The sequence below is a fragment of the Bombus pascuorum genome, chromosome 1 (assembly GCF_905332965.1).
Source record: "Bombus pascuorum chromosome 1, iyBomPasc1.1, whole genome shotgun sequence".
Classification (NCBI taxonomy): Eukaryota; Metazoa; Arthropoda; class Insecta; order Hymenoptera; family Apidae; genus Bombus; species Bombus pascuorum.
In genome coordinates this window covers 3,683,111-3,699,197 of record NC_083488.1, presented here as the reverse complement: position 1 = coordinate 3,699,197, position 16,087 = coordinate 3,683,111, and the positions used below count along the sequence as shown (strand labels likewise).

At 39.5% G+C, this 16,087-nt stretch overlaps 2 protein-coding genes across 10 annotated transcripts in view; one reads left to right on the top strand and one right to left on the bottom strand.

Moving 5' to 3' along the window:
- Nucleotides 1-11,602, top strand: part of LOC132906638 (mitogen-activated protein kinase-binding protein 1) — an 80,859-nt gene extending 69,257 nt beyond the window's left edge. For 4 of the 8 annotated variants that reach the window (XM_060959295.1, XM_060959028.1, XM_060959115.1 and 1 more), the window contains 12 exons: nucleotides 55-168; nucleotides 491-660; nucleotides 734-1,027; nucleotides 1,100-1,253; nucleotides 1,332-3,792; nucleotides 5,054-5,188; nucleotides 5,701-5,849; nucleotides 5,930-6,131; nucleotides 6,225-6,351; nucleotides 6,449-6,642; nucleotides 6,896-6,916; nucleotides 7,821-11,602. In XM_060959295.1, the coding sequence (XP_060815278.1) occupies nucleotides 55-168; nucleotides 491-660; nucleotides 734-1,027; nucleotides 1,100-1,253; nucleotides 1,332-3,792; nucleotides 5,054-5,188; nucleotides 5,701-5,849; nucleotides 5,930-6,131; nucleotides 6,225-6,351; nucleotides 6,449-6,642; nucleotides 6,896-6,916; nucleotides 7,821-8,203 (4,404 nt within the window). In that variant the 3' untranslated portion in view covers nucleotides 8,204-11,602. Of the gene's footprint in view, nucleotides 1-54; nucleotides 169-490; nucleotides 661-733; nucleotides 1,028-1,099; nucleotides 1,254-1,331; nucleotides 3,793-5,053; nucleotides 5,189-5,700; nucleotides 5,850-5,929; nucleotides 6,132-6,224; nucleotides 6,352-6,448; nucleotides 6,643-6,895; nucleotides 6,987-7,820 lie in introns of all 8 variants that reach the window. The other 4 variants (XM_060959633.1, XM_060959454.1, XM_060959541.1 and 1 more) reach the window with 4 other exon arrangements.
- LOC132907075 (glycogen [starch] synthase) lies at nucleotides 10,990-15,798 on the bottom strand. 2 transcript variants are annotated; one of them, XM_060959859.1, is made up of 12 exons: nucleotides 15,407-15,798; nucleotides 14,580-14,761; nucleotides 14,321-14,505; nucleotides 13,766-13,962; nucleotides 13,491-13,683; nucleotides 13,149-13,411; nucleotides 12,859-13,069; nucleotides 12,645-12,781; nucleotides 12,433-12,565; nucleotides 11,950-12,336; nucleotides 11,658-11,858; nucleotides 10,990-11,577 (listed from the first exon to the last, which is right to left on the bottom strand). In XM_060959859.1, the coding sequence occupies exons 2-12, from the start codon at nucleotides 14,716-14,718 to the stop codon at nucleotides 11,545-11,547; spliced, it is 2,079 nt and encodes a 692-aa protein (XP_060815842.1). In that variant the 5' UTR covers nucleotides 14,719-14,761; nucleotides 15,407-15,798; the 3' UTR covers nucleotides 10,990-11,544. The 2 variants fall into 2 exon arrangements, with proteins under 2 accessions (XP_060815842.1, XP_060815926.1); XM_060959943.1 differs by having other exon boundaries at nucleotides 14,580-14,738.
- Nucleotides 15,799-16,087: the final 289 nt, after the last annotated feature.

Here is a 16,087-nt window from a genome sequence, read left to right as displayed (position 1 = left end):
TTGTTCGCGATTGTTTTGTGTTGATTCTATTTTGTTTCAACCGATGACATATAGGTGATCGGTGGTAACGTGACAGTAACTAGAGGTAGCAATATCACGGAATTGACACGACAATCAAGGAGTCGTCATCATACCGACGATAGCAGTCTTGGCAGCTTTAAATTTGAGGTATAATCTCACTAACGCCTCAGACACACTTATAGCAAAGCATCGCCAATCAGTAACGCAGTCAAACAAAAAACATCCAAAATACGTATATCGAGTTCAAGAACGATCAATGTACACGTCTTTCTATACTGGTAGCTTTTCGGTTACTCATGTTGGTTGCTTTAATTTCTCCTAATAAGTACATATATATATATATATCTAACCTTAGAGTCTCGAAACAGCCGAAACTCACGCTTCATCAAGTAACAATAGCTCGTAGGTGAAACGGCGTTTGGAAAGAGTTACGTTCGCGTCTAAAATATTTTAATCATGTATCGTATAGGATCACGAGAGTACCGAGCACGACGGAGACGTGGAAGATTATTCGGAAGGAGAGAATGGTACAACCGGTTCAGAGAAATCTCATCATAGATTGATGTATTATCCTGCACCGGAAGATACGGTGTCGAATCAATTCACCGTAAACGCGATGGACGTCGAAGAACTTCGAAGGTTGGTGACGTCGTCTTCCCGTTTATCGTTTTACGAATTTTCTACACCCAAGTTACCCGAAAATGTTTCACAGGTCTCAGAGGAGACAGAAGAAGCCTAGAAACGGAGAGAGCGGTCGAACGAGCGAATTAACCGCTTCTGGTAGTCAGGACGACTCGGACTCCGAGGGCGGCGCTTCGACGCCCAGTGCCGAGCGAAATCCTCTGTCTATGTTGTCGGAAGCTAGTTCAGAGGGATTCGACCAACTAGCCAAGCAGAGTCACCGTGAAAAGTTCCTTAAGAACGCTTTTGAATCTCTCAGCGGTGCCGAAGAGCCTACCAATAGAAGCGTTAAAACGACTAGCATCAGTTCCCAGTTTCACGGAAGGTAACTACTCATCGTTTATCGTTGCGAATAGATTTCTTCTAGAGTTGACGAAATGAACGCGCGCGATTGCAGACTCAGCGGTAACGGCGATAACGGCGGCAACAACAAGATTCGCAACGCAGCGGTAGTGAACGCAACGAAGCAAGCGAGAGGTGACTCGGACGTGGTGAAGAAGCGCGAAGAGTTGCAAAGGAGAATAGAGGAAACCAGAAGAAAATTGCAAAGCGTAAGTACCGCGAAACGAAACGTTATTGGCACCGAGTGATTCATAGGCGATATCGCAGTTTGATCGTTGGTTTTTCAGGTTGGCTATAAATCGTCGTTAAAAACCAGTCAAAGCATATCCGACTTGAGCAGCCATATACCGGAGAAACATCATCGTTCGAATAGATTGAGCACAGGTAACAAATCTGGTCAGCAAAGCCAATACTCGAAACCGATCAATCCCTGTAAACCTATACCGAATCCAAAGCCCCCGTTAAAACCTCAACAACTCGTTAACAAAATATCGGTTGTGGGTAATGCGCCACTTAAGCTAGATATTCCGAACGATAACTGCTTATCCAAAAGTCCGACTACGTCGTGCGTAAATGACAAGACAAAACCGTCTCTTAGTCGACCGTTAACGTTAACCTTAAAGAAAACTGAAAAGTATAAGCTATCGCTGAATAAACCGAATCAATCTTTGCCCGAGTCGCCCGTCTGCGAAGAGCTAAAGCTCTTGAAGGAACAGTGTAAAAAGAACGTTAGCCGATTCGCGAGATTCGCTCAGAAAAGGAGATCGTGTAGTTACTTTATCGGACTCGATGACAACGAGGAAGACATGGAAAATATAGCCAAGTCCTTCGAAAGTTTGCCCGCGATGAACGAGCGCAACATAGAAAACTTGAACGACCCGATGGACGACGGGGACGAAGGGAACGGAAACTTCAGCGACGACTCCCTGGAAGGTGACTTTAAGAATCCACCTCGACGATGCGTCAGCGATTATCAGATAAACATGCATATCGATCATCAACAAGGCACTCAGAGAAACTATTCCACGTATCAGACTTTCTCGAAACGAATTCTAACCGGTTCTCAAGAAAGCATCCTTTCGGACGCCTCGGTCGAGTCTTTCTCGAAAGGAAGCGCCGAAATTTTGGATTATAGCCACTACGACAACGACAGGCATTCGAGCGCGAGCTTCTTCTTGTCCCGTCGAAAGATGCAAGCTGGTCGAAGTCACGAGAGCATTCTCACGGACGAATCCGATTATCAGATGTTCCCGTTGCACGAGAACATGGATCACCGAAGCACCGAGAGCGTGTTGACCGACGACTCGGACTCTTTAGTGAAATCCGCGCCGTTGGAGATGCTGTTCGATTCGCACTATAAACGAAAAAGGCAAAATTCGGAAACGTATAGCGGTAATCCCAACAACGCCGTGATACCATCGAGTAATACCGAAAATTCTGCTAACGATCCAACGTCTTGTCGGGCTGTATTCAGATCGAAATCGCTGCAAGACACGCGAATAAGTCAAGCTAGGAACGAGAATAGCTATTCGGAGGATAACGCGCAGCCGGCAACTTGCATCTACTACGAATTCAATTTCAACGATCAGAACGACACGAACGTGGAAATGAGAATCGGAACTAAATCGGACACGATGTCGCGAAGCAATAGCCTAAAAGTGGCAAAGGAGCCGCAATCGATGTTGATTCTGAACGATTTCGTGGCTCACAAACCACCGAAACCTAAACGCAACTCGGCTCGAACGCAGAGCATGCGGAACAGAGCACGCCCTGCCTGGAACAAGTACGTAGACTCTGCGTCTCAATCTTCCTGCGTCAAGCCCGCCGATTCCGACAACTACCCGAACAAGTCTCACGGGGAGGACCGAGCGGTCAGAAACGGTGGCGAAGGCAATTCCGATGCGAACGAATCTTTGCGCGGTTCCAAGAGGATCGAGCAGCTTTTGCAACCCTCCAACTATTCTTTGCAGCCAAGCGACGATAAAGATTCGAAGACCAAGTTTTACAGCCTGCAGACTCGTCGGCCCGACAAAGGTATCGCGTACGACGCGGGTGGACCGATGGACAACTTTGCCTTCGATCCAAACGATTCCTCTTGTCAAACGAAGAGCTATCGAGCCCGCGACGTGGACGAGGATCAAATAGATTCTTCCCACGCGGAGAGAAATCGACATCGTTGCTTCGAGAATCAGATACCAACGAAAGACACGCAGGAGACCTACGACTCTCTGGAGCCTCCCACAGTTGTCTCCTGCGACTTGCAAGCGACCGGCATGCAAAACGCTTCGAATCTATTGACGACGAACGAACGCATCGACAATTTGGACGCCAGCGTCGATCTCAGGATCACTCGAGCCATCGAAGGGACCGTTAAGTTGCTTTCCAAGGAATTCGAGAACTTGGTGAGAAGGGAACAATACCTTATGAAGGAGAAGTGTCTGCGAATGTCGCATTGTCAGGAAACGAGCGAAAATTTCGCCAAGCTGGAGGCGGAAAGAGACGGCAGATTTTGTTCGTTGAGGCGCGACATAAGATTCCATTCCGGTGGCGAGGATAGCGATTGCGCGGATACGTCTGCGATGGACAAGTCGATGATGGAAAGCGGTTCCTCCACGTCCGCTTCGAGCTGCACGAACTCGCCAAAGCGAATGTGGCCGCCAGCCTCGCGCTGCCAAAGTCACACGAAGTGGACTAAAACGTTGCCCACCATTAATCAAGTCATTCTACCATCCAAGCATCTGTACGCAGGTACTTCGCCTGAAAGAAAATTCTTCTATCATTCTGTTCGTTTCGTTCGTTGCAGTAGTAGTACAGTTTTTCTTATCTGGATGCCGAGAAACCGTGCCATTCTGCCGTGATCATTTTCGCTGCTCGATTATCGATCTCGATCGACGCCCACGGTGCAACGTGGCCGCAACACCAGAGAACAAGCTTTTTCGCAACGAAAAGCATGAGAAATCGCGTAGAGAAAAAAAGCCTGTAGCAACGTTCTCGGATAGTGGAACGTGTCGGGCAAGAAAATCGAGGAACGAGTCGTTAAATGTTTGTCCGAGTGTGTAACGACAACCGCAAATCGTGTAAATAGCGTCGTTCGACACTCGGCACAGCACGATCACAAATTTTCTCATCGTTTACTACGTCCACCGTAATTTTCTTTTCCGCATCCTAAATGTGAATGTTACTCGTTATAGTTTTGTTATATCCGTCGATATAGTATCGTTACTATTCGACCGAAAAAATATTTCGCTTCTTTTATTTTAGTTAGCGACGATGGCGATCGCGTACTTTTCAGTTTGAACATTTACGAATATTTTTTCGAATTTTTCGTTTGGCATGACACGTGATCGACAGCATGTTTTGTCTTCACGATGTAGTTTCATCCCGCTTCCTTATCCCACTATAGATCATTTTATTTTATTTTACGATCTTATTTTATTAATTATACTCGCGTGCCAAAGTCGATCGCGTTGACCGTGCACGTACTACCAAGCGTCTATACTATCTCATAATTTGCATTCGCCGAGTACGAAGTTACGTCGATCGGCTTTGGACCGCAATTTCTCTTTTTTATTTATCTCACGCACTCGACATACATTTTGCATCTTTGTTTTCCTACGAAAGTATCGCAGCTGGTCATGATTTTTCGAATTTTTACATTTACTATAATTCATTAACCAGACGGTGGTTAATCGTACGTTGATCTACCGTCTCGCGATTAATTCGTTGCTTCCGCGATGTGCATGAATGAGAGAAAGCAGCTTGCCTTTCGACGTTCTGAAAATTGCTAAACTGTACGTTTCGTTGTTTGAAATTTAAAAGACGTAAAGCCCAGCTAAGCAAACCTAATGTCGTAGCCGTGATTAAAAAAGAAAATACAAAAAAAAAAAAAAAAAAATGAAAGAACAGTCAGAGGTAAGTGTAACTCTATAGAAAAGAGACACGATCATTATACATACGCATTAAGGGAAAAAGTAGCTTAGTGCATGTGTGTGCGTGTTGTTGTCGACAGTTGGCAGTAGTGGGGGGCGAATCTCGTCAAAAGTTTTTGACAGCGAAGAAGAGGGGGGTGGCATGCGACGTGCCTGCTCGCTGAGTGATCTTTCCGTCAGCCCGCCAAATAGGTTACTGCATGGCCCGATACAAGGTACCCTTTCATTGTGTGCCACGTCTATGAGGGTCTTTCCAACGACAATTATCTAAATTGCACCGGGATAACGTCCACGGGCAACTTGGTCTTGTCCTTTCAAAATTGTTCCCCGTTCTTGCCATTCTTCTTGATGATACATTCGATACAGCCCTCTACTAGTTGTCAAAGTCACGGTACAAGGTCGTATGATTTTACTACAAGTTAGTTTGGAACGACCCCCTTTTACAATATAGAAACTCGAATCGATAGTTCGATATTTTGTCTACGCCGATGTCGATGGCATCGTAAACCTCCGCAGAGGTTAAATCTCAGATCGTTCGAACTGGAAAAGCGTCAACGTTATCGAATATGATCGTCGATATCGCTGTTTTGTACAAAGTATCGAACAGTTTCGCTCTTACTTCTCTGTAAAAAAGAAATTTGCTCCATGCAGTGTTGCATTTTATCGCTAAAGATAGATAGACGATGAGTTTACGTAAGGTGAATTTGTTGCTAATTGGTGGTAATAGTTTCAGGAAAAGTAGGTAATAAGAACGCGAACGCTTCGGCGAGAAGTGGACTAGGAAGTGCAAATAGCGGGAATCAGTCGCGGCACAGTTCTACGAAGAACCATTCTTCTCACATGACAAGGAGCAGCAGCGTTGGCGTCCTAAATCAGGTATACATCAATTTTAGTAAATTGTCAAAGCGCGTCAAATCGTAGGAAATGCGTTCTCTGTTCTAACGATAACGTTGCAGAGCGACTCGGAATCGGACGTTGGAGCTGGAAACAACAGGGGTTGGAACAATCAGACAGGCAACAACAGAATCAGCGGGTTAATGAGGCCGACGATCAGTTCGCAAAACAAAATCAATCATCAGGCAAAGTCGAACTCCTCTTCTAACAGCAATTTGCCTTCCGTTCTCAGAAGAAGAGGAATGCAGGGAGCATATTCAAGTGGTAATTATCGTCACGAATATCGAGCAAAGCTTAAGCGACCGACTTAACTGGCGATACATTGGCTTCAACCGTGTTACGCGTATTCTTTTGCAGTAAATCTAAGTCAAGTGGGTAATCAGGAAGATTCAAGTTCGGAAGATACCTCCTCTAATGGAAACGGTGGAAAACCGGCGCTTCCACCGAGACCTCGAAGTATCAGTATCGACCACTCCACGACGAGGTACGTTAAATAAAAATTGAAACCTATTTTTCTCTTTTTTCTTTTTACACGCGTTAATCGGAATTCCATCATCGATGCATCTCGCTTCTTTTTACAGCTTAAGTCTACCCGGTACAACGGTAAGAAGGTCGGGATCGACGACGATTATAACTAACGGTCGTAACGGAAATAACACGATGGGACAGAGTGCAAGTCGAATGTCGACAACGAATCGCAATCAATTAGATCCTAGCCCACAGGAACTTCCAGTCAAAGATACCGATCGTGCCATCGATGTAGCCAGTGCCGAATGTAAGTACCGCGATTATCTTCATTTTCCTTTATCTTGTCTATGTGCGTGTTCTTACACGCACGCGTATTTCTCACAACTCACGATCATCTTGTCGTTTTTCAAAGTGTAAGCATGCAAGATTGCAAGAAGCTGTAATACGATATACGATTATAGATGAACGTACTCGAACGTTCTATCGATTGGGATATTAAGTTTTTATTATTTAATTTTCGTCTGAGAAAATATAATCTAACAAGGATTTTACTCTTGCAGTAGGCACGGATAAAACATTAGGTAAACTAAAGACACCTATTGAGAATGCTGTCCTGTGAAAATAATAAATCTTTCAGTCTGTTAAAAATTTGTAAGTGATCATGCTATGACCAAGCGAAAACCATTCAAACAGAATCGTTTCACGCGAAATTTAGTACAGACTAGGATACAATAGTCTGTAGGTCGCTGTATATAATATATGTGCTATACGTGTGACGTTCCGAATTTTCAGAGAGAACGCGTAGCATCGTTTTCGTCATGAAACGAAAATAACGCAGCTTTTAGTTGAGACTATAAAACGCGTCAAACTGTCATTGCATCTTCGAGTCCAAGATATCGCATTATTTTCCACGTTCCTCCGCTTTGTGTGTGTTTAATTGATCGTGGAGAAAATTCCCTTCGCCTTCGAAGATTCGATCGCTTTTCCAGTTTAACTCGTCTATAAGTTCTATAAGTATGTAAATATTGCACATAAATGTTGTACATAAATAAGTTTGGGACATTTCGCGTCATGTCAATCATAAGAAAATCACACGACGGCCAGCCACGAAGATATTGTTATTTAGCTCATTGCGTAGACCTGGAAAATTTAGCTCTCATCGTTAGAATATTACCCAAGTCTCTAGGTCTCGATCACAATAGCATGGTCTCATTACGGATTTTAGAACTGATGTAACCTGCACGCTGCACGATTTCATTCAACCTTTTCTCATGTTGCGAAGCGGGTACTACATGCTGTACATTGAAAATATAAATCATGTAACATCCGCTTGTGTCCGACGTGCATCGTTAAAAATGTAAATGTTCCGTCGAATCGAACCTCTTTTTTTCTTATCGCGTACCGGAACGTTTGCATTTTTAAGCACGTGCTCTTAACGATAAACCTTTGCGAGCAGCGTATTAAAGAAACTGTCGCTCTTTGCAGTGTCAACGCAACTGTGCAATACGATCGCAGACGAATTAACACGAACAGCGGACAATGTCGTGCAACTGTACAAACGTTTAACGATAGATAACGAGGATGATCCGTCTCGAGCGAGCATCGACAGGGACACGATGTTGCGCGGCCTCGAATCGTCCGTAAACGAGACGATGCGCACGTTGCGACTGGTGGTTTCAGGTGGCGAGGGCCACGAAGGTTCCGCCAATGCCGAAAACGTTACGATGAACGAAGCCACCGCGAAATTTCAAGAACTGCTTGCTGGCCAAGATCAAGGAAAAGTGGTTAACATGATGCAGCAATACTCCGAGTTGCTACTAAACATGATGCAACAGAGAATGGGAGGGACGCAATCGAGCCATACGTAAAATCCGTCCATTCGCTAGTTCTCTAAGAAGAAAACGAACGATCAGGACACCAGCTACACCACACGGTCCTCAGGTACCGTACACACGAGCACATAAAAGCTACACCTCTCAGTCTCTGTAAACTCTTCCTAAAAGCGTATCGAGACACGGTACATAGTATTTAAGATCCTGCTTCTGAATTCTTATCTTCGATCTCTCGTTGTTTCTGACAGTGGTTTTACGAGTACGCAGGATCAAAAGTTTAAGCATGAATTGTTTTTTTTTAAATGCACGAAACGGTTGTTTCGTTGTAAACGTTGCTGTTGCAAGGTTGGCAATTCAACGAAAAGAATTGGTCGTTTGAGAGTCAATATCGGTTTCTGTTTTTTCTTCTTTTTTTTTTTTTTTTTTTTTTTTTTTTTTTTTTTTTTTTTTCTTGAAAGCAACGAAACTTTGTTTTCGATTGAACGAGTTTGAATGAATTTTGTCCTTGATCGTCAAGCCGCGTATCGCGTAAGTCGTGTCGTGCACCGAATGATGTTTCTAGCCAAAGTTAATAGAATATTTATCAGCGATTTCGTGCGACCAAATATACAAGATTCGCGAAAGTTTGAACGGGCTAATTTAAAAACCACTAGAAACGTGACGCGGCAATTTTCAAGTTTCTAGAAATGTTGCGTTTGGAGATCTTTCCTGTCGAATTTGGAAGGTAAAGCGGGAAATGGAAAAATTACTCGTATCTTGAGGCCATACGCCGATAAATGCCAATTAACTAAAGACTCTTAGATTAGTTTTCAAACAAATATATATATATATATATATATATATATATATATATTTATCGATCATTGCGCGATATATTATAATATTAGTCCTCTTGTTATGTAACCAAAGGTTGTTTGTACCTATGGTCTAAAAAAGCAGTCTCCCTTCCTTCCCCCGATATTTGCAAAAGCTTCGAAAAAACTGTAATGAACGTATGCAGTGAGCGATGTAAACTTGCCAGTTCGAGTAAAAGAAAAAAAAAAAAGAGTAACTAGTTTCTAATTAACGCATTTAGATGAAAGAAGAACGTGTATCGGCTTTGTAGACTTACCCGTGTGTCTGTCAGGGATAGGAGACGGATATGTGATTTTATATCTTTAAAACGAATATAATCGCCGAATAGGACGGGAGTGTCGCCTACTAATTTTACTTCGCAAAAAAAGATAAACAAGTAATTGTCGAACAATGAATCGCAAGTGGAGAAAACAGCAACAGCGAGAAGTTTCATTTTTCGTGAACGAATTGATTTGAACCGAGCCTACGATGGATACACGGAAACTGTGCTACGTTAGTAACTGCATATTTTGTCATAGAAATTCTAAATATTTTTACACACGAATAACGTCGAGAGACGAACAAAGCAAAAGTTCCACAAAGTACCGTAAACTTTCGTTGAAAAGTTATACTGGAATTCGAGGGCTAAACGGGCTTTACAAGTTTCAAAGGAAGGAATTGCATCGAGGAATCAAAGTATTACGAACACGTATTATTAACGATTTTAACGTTTATTACAAAATACGCGCGATTCGTTTCTCCGTTTAATAAATTGTAATTACATTTGTCCTCTGTGTAAAGTTTCCATATTGTATGTAATGTATAAAACGTGCCATTTAGGTTAACCAGTATCGCTCGCTTGTACTCTCTACGAGAACGTTTTATTGCTTCTTTAGGCGTGTATCATTAATCTCTTTGTTGATAAACGTGTAACATATCTTTAGTATCATTCACGGGGACATAGGCCTAAAGTTGTTTTCATTCGATTACATAATTTATTAGATACTGGGTTAAGAAAGACGATTCTTACAACAAATTGCAATTCAGTATTGCTTTACTTTATATAATATCACTTCCTTTTCTTTTCATCGATGACTCGATCGGGAAAATATTATTTTTCATTGTTTAATCGTGTAATTTTTGCTAGTAAAAGAAGCGACTTTTTACGGTGGTGACTATTATTCTTGAATGATACGGATCAATACCTTCGCTATTCGTTGGTTGTATATTTTCCAGCGAATAATATCTCAACACGAATAATGTTGGAATTAAGCCGCGTATCATTTGCAGACAGAAGTCGATTCCGAAAATCAAAAGTACCTTTTGTCGCTTATAGCGGTTAGAATCTGAAATTATCTCTACTATCGTATGTCTCAACTGCCTATCACGGTAACCTTATCGTTTTAGAAAATCGATGTAAATCATTGGTTTCGACGGTGAAGGTGTTGATTCCGTCTAATATATCATTATGTATTATAGAAACTAGGAATATTTTATATTCAATGTCAGCATTTTTGTAATACATGAACGTTAGCGTATAAAATCATGGAAACGGACGTGAAAGGTGGAAAATGTGTCGAATCTCGTCTCATACATCTCCTCGTATATTTACCCAGCTTTATGTGGTAATGAACCATTCCAAAATTTCACTCTCTCAGTGTAATAATCATCAAAGACATTTAAATACTTTTAATTGATCGCAAAGATGATTAACGGCTTTGTATATTGTTGTATTTGTTATATTACGACGTATTGTTATGTAATATGTTACTACTCGTTTCTTTAATGTGTATATATTTATTTCAAAGATTTTGCAGGAAACAAGACAATTTGGTAATCGCGAATGCCAAATGTAATAATTTCGTCGTGAATGAATGTAACTTTTTAGCACTTTGTTTTGTATATTATGTTGATAATTAATAATATAATAATTCTTACAAACTGAAGAAATTTTAGCACTCTTGTGAAAAAAAAAAATAGAAAACCGATTAAAATATACGTTCAAAGCTTTATTTTCAGATAACATTGTATTAACAAGAACGAACATCACAGGATGATGGAAAATCCCGGCGACTCGATGACTAAAAATGTTAAAAAACTTATTCTTGTTCTAATTCTCATAAAAATATATAACCGTCTCTATACAATAGGAACACACTCGCTAAATATACGGATATACGTAACATTAAATATAATTTTTAAAAGATAACAATCTCATCGATAGATCAGTGGAACATTACGTGCGAATATGATTCGTGGAAGACTTGTTTCTGATGATTTTGCATGTCGTGTAATGTAAATACTGTTGTAATATACTGTTATGTTGTCATGATCATATTTCTTATACGGTGTGAAAGGAGTAAGAGTATATGATGAGTAACTGTAAAAGTAAAAAGTATGACGAACCGTCTTATTTAATTTAATAATTCTCTTCATGAAAGACTATATTAAACAAATTATTAGTACTACTATCGTAAAGTCTCCACGTATTCATCTAATATACACAATTATTCGCCACTAATTTTTCCATATCTTTTTACCATTTATGTGCCAGTTGTTTGGCGTAATTCCTCTAACTGCAATAAAAGATAATAGTTTCAATCAGAGGTTTTAAATTGAAAAATTCGAAGTAAGAGATTGATAGAACGTTACAAACCTCCTTCTCTTCGTCTACTTCGTCTTCTTCGTCGGATCCGTGAACCGACGCAGCAGGAGTAGTGTGTCTCGAGGAGGAAGGCGACGGTGGTTCGCTAATAGGTCTGGGATAACTGAAACGTCCTACTCCACTTTCAGCATATTCAGAAGCGAGTTCCGGATAAACGATTGTCAAAGCTTTGATTCTGGCCTGGCGGTAATACTATTAAAACAATCGTCTATTTAGTTGATTTACTTAGAAAGCTGCAAACGTGAAAATAATAAATGAAAATATAAGTAATAAATACACTTACAATGCCAAGATTTCTCCAGTCAAGAAGATCACTAAGACGTTCGGTACGATTTCTTTGAATGATACGTTGTCGACGACTCAGTCGTGCAAAATCGAACATATAATGAGCAAGTTGTTGAACAGTGTTCTCCAGGCCTATGAATCGTCTGTCCACAATATAAATACCATAACTCATTGGATCAGCTATGTGTTCTTGCATGAAACATCCGAAACCAGATAGATTTGTGGTTATACTGGGGATACCCATAACTGTACATTCTGCAGGTGTGTACCCCCAAGGTTCATAATACGACGGAAAGACACCTAAGTGACATCCTCTGACAAATTCTTCGTAATCAAGCCCAAATAATGGATTCGTCGATGATAGAAATTCTGGATGGAATACTATCTACGATATGAAATTGATACCAGTTACGTATAATTATAGCGGGGATAATAACGTTTTAATCACATTGCCGCATAATTACTACGCATAATACATTACCTTCACTCGATCGTTAACTGTATTGAAGAGATTGCATCTTCTGATGGCGTTTAATACCGGATCGTTCCAGTCGTCTACGACATTGTGCGTAGTGACCGGAGGCAATCCATTTCTTTGTAGGGCATATAAACATCTGAAACGATAGAAATAATTTCAACATTTTTTTTTTTTTAACTCTAATTGAAATCATTGTAATTTCAATCAAATATTACCGTTTAATTTTGATGGTATCTTCTTTCTGTAAAAGATCTTGCGTGTCAGGCATACGACCAGAAAGACACAATTCATACATTCGCTTTCCTATTTTCTGTTGTATGTCGTTAATTGTATCTCTTAAAGATTTGGTAACCTTCAATGAAAAAATAAATTCTCATATTAATAATCGATATAGTTCTTCGTAATAGTTTGAGATTATATTTCACTTACAGCATGGCCACGCAACGACTCTACGTTAAAATTATTAGTTCGCGCTGGAAAAATAAGGAAAGCCACGACGGTCATATCAGGTTTAGATGTTTTTAAGTAATGATTCAATCTAGCCAAAGCCTCGATAAATATATCGGCGCCCTTGTTTCCAAACTCGTAACGTCCAGCAATAAAAAAGTATAACGTTTTATCCAGATCGAAATCATAGTGCCTGAAATAGTGATTTGATGCAGATAGTTTATGACACAGAAAACGAATGTTAGGTAAATCTTGTATTACAGTTTACATACCCGTAAAAATGACCCCTCACAAATTCGTGTATTTTTTCTTTACTAACAGCGTGTAAATTTTGAAATTCATGAAGTGCTGCAAATTTCTTTACGTTGAGCCCATTCGGTGTGATTATATCAGGTTTTCGTCTCAGTAAATGCTCCGCTTCGAAACCTGTTATGTCCGAAACAGTTGTGAATATGTGCGCTAAATGCGTAGCTGCACGTTCCATACAGTATCTATGATAAATTTGACGCTTTCCTGCTTCTTCATCCACGTTGAACTACAGATAAATTAAAGAAATTAATACGTTCAAATAACATTGAGAAAAGAGATTAAATTCAAGTAGATAGCTACGATACCTTATCTAGATTATTATAGAAATCAATCTTTCCCGCGCATAAGTATCTTCCTAGAAGAGTGGCATGAGTAGTAAAAACTGTAGCAACGTCCACGTGTCTGGTTCTCAACGCGATTATACCAACACCGGCTTGCCATTCGTGACAATGAACCACGATTCGAGGAGGAACGTCGCAATATCCTTCGGCAGCTTGTCTAAGATTTAAAAATTTATGTTTACCACTGCAAGGGGGTAATGAACCAGACAAAATTAATTTTTGTGTTATGTAAAATTCACCTGAATTCAGAAATAAATTGACACACAAGATAACCAAGAATAACTGCATCATTCGCTTCTATATCCAAATGAGGAATACCAAGATTACAAGTATTCCATAATTCCTGTTTATATTCATCCAGCTTCCATGCTGCGCTTCCAATATCGAGCAGAATGATCTGTGGGTTTCCATCCACTAACCAGGTACCTGTTATCACCTCAATAAGAACTCTTTACTTTATGGCAAAATAGATCTCACTTGCTTTTCATTTTCATAGATTTTGTCGAAAATAAGGAAAAACAGAGAATAACTAGATCATTTACTTGCAGGGGCAACTGACCTTGAATTAATTTTGGCTTTGTACCTGGACTTTAGCCAAATCGCTATTTTTAGTATATAATGAAATATTACAGTAACTGCAAGTGTATATCTGTGTCAAAACAACAAACTTTTGTCTGATTAATCTGTTCGTGCTTCGTTACATACTATCTTCTATCACTTTATCTTTGCACAATTAAAGTTTTGATTAAATATAGTACTCAGAGTACTTTATAGAGAATGTTATTTAAACTTACTTTGAATCCTTGATCGCGCAAAGCTTGTACAGCTAAATGCAATGGATTATTATGTGGAAAATCAGCTTCCTCTACTTCAGTACGTGCTGAGGTTTCTTTGTATGGGCCAATAAGACAATATTGATCTCCCATTTCTTCTGTTGATACAAAAGCTTTGGAACGTATTACAGTGTATATACCACCAACTAAAAATACAATAGTGAAGTGTAATAAATATAAATTAATAAATTAACATTTTGCTTTGGTATATTATGCATACCCTTATTGGCAGCCTCCCATGCAACTTCAAAATTCCATCGATTTTCATGTTGTGCTGAATATCCACGATCCATAAATTCTAATAAGTCATTACTGCTGTCCATACGGTAAAATCTTCTGGATACACGTTCTCTTGACATTTTGTTGGCTCTTTTGCACCCTTAAATTTGTAGAAATTTAAACCTTTAATTCAGGATGATAGAATATATTATCTTTAGAGGGATTAAGATGTACAAAAGGATTTGAATCATTTAATAACAATATATTAGACTTTAGTAGTAAATTTTTTTAATGATTTTTTTTCCTCTCTTTTTTTCTGGAATTTTTTAAATGTATTTTACAATTTTTCTGACATATTTTTAATTTAATAGCAATTATACAAGTAATATTCTATATTTTATTTCTAAAAAGGTATTTAAAAAAATAAGATACAAAATCGACTAAAAAACTAAGGATATAGCAATAAAGATAACTCGATATTAATGTAAAAAACAAATACTTCATTCCATGCTTAAATCAATTGAATTATTGAAACAACTTCCCGAAAATCAAGATCAACGCGAGCAAGCGCAATTCTACGAGCGTTAAGTATGTTCCTACGTATTTAATTAGCTAAAGTTGTAGTTATATTATACTCGAAAGAAACACGTTGCCCCTTGAAAGAATCTATCGAAGGTCAATGACAGCACTAACGTAAGTATTGCCAGATTGCTACTACTGTAGGGGTTTGCCGGTTCCATTAAACCATGTGGAGTTTACTATTCCTTAAGAATAGTAAACGAAAACAAGGTATAAAAAGTAATGTTTAAATCCGAACAACTCACTTACTTCCGCTCGAAACGATGTATCACAACAGAAAAGGAAAAAGATGAAGAACAAGTAGATTGTGGATGGACGAATAGTTCTACGGTCAACCTCCCGTGAAGGTCACCACAAACTACGAAAGGTCACAAGGACTTAACGGGGCTCGAGTCAGCCCCGGTATCTCGGTCTACTTTAAACACGACGAACCTTGCTCGATTCACTGATAACCACATTGCCTCGTGTTTCTTTCGTAACAACAGATGGCACGAGATATCTCGAAGAAACCGTCCTTGGCTTATGATCAACCTCGTCAATTTCTTTTGCCGATATATATGTACCTAAATATGCCCCATTCGAGCGCATACTCGCAAAGTACATACATACATCCCGATGCAACTGTTGATATTATATTATTTTTAGTTACAGGATATACATATACACAAATTGACAAATTCTTACATTTACAAAGAAATTTATCTGAGTCACCAGACAAAATTTGTACTCTTGGATTACATTTATAATTTATGTTACAGATTTTTCTCTTTCTGACATTCCTTTTATATGTAAATAAAACACGTTGTGAACATACGTATAAATCAGAGAATGATTATTCACACTAGAAAGGAATCATGACATACATTGTTCTTAATTTCTAATTATTTATCAAAGTTTTGATATATTTTTTCCATGTCGAAAAATAGAACA

Coding starts and splice junctions, on each gene's coding strand:
- LOC132907075 (XM_060959859.1), bottom strand. CDS start 14,718: ATGTCAAGAGAACGTGTATCCAGAAGATTTTACCGTATGGACAGCAGT. Junction 14,506..14,579: donor ATGGGAGGCTGCCAATAAGG/GTATGCATAATA, acceptor TTGTATTTTTAG/TTGGTGGTATATACACTGTA. Junction 13,963..14,320: donor TGCGCGATCAAGGATTCAAA/GTAAGTTTAAAT, acceptor GTTCTTATTGAG/GTGATAACAGGTACCTGGTT.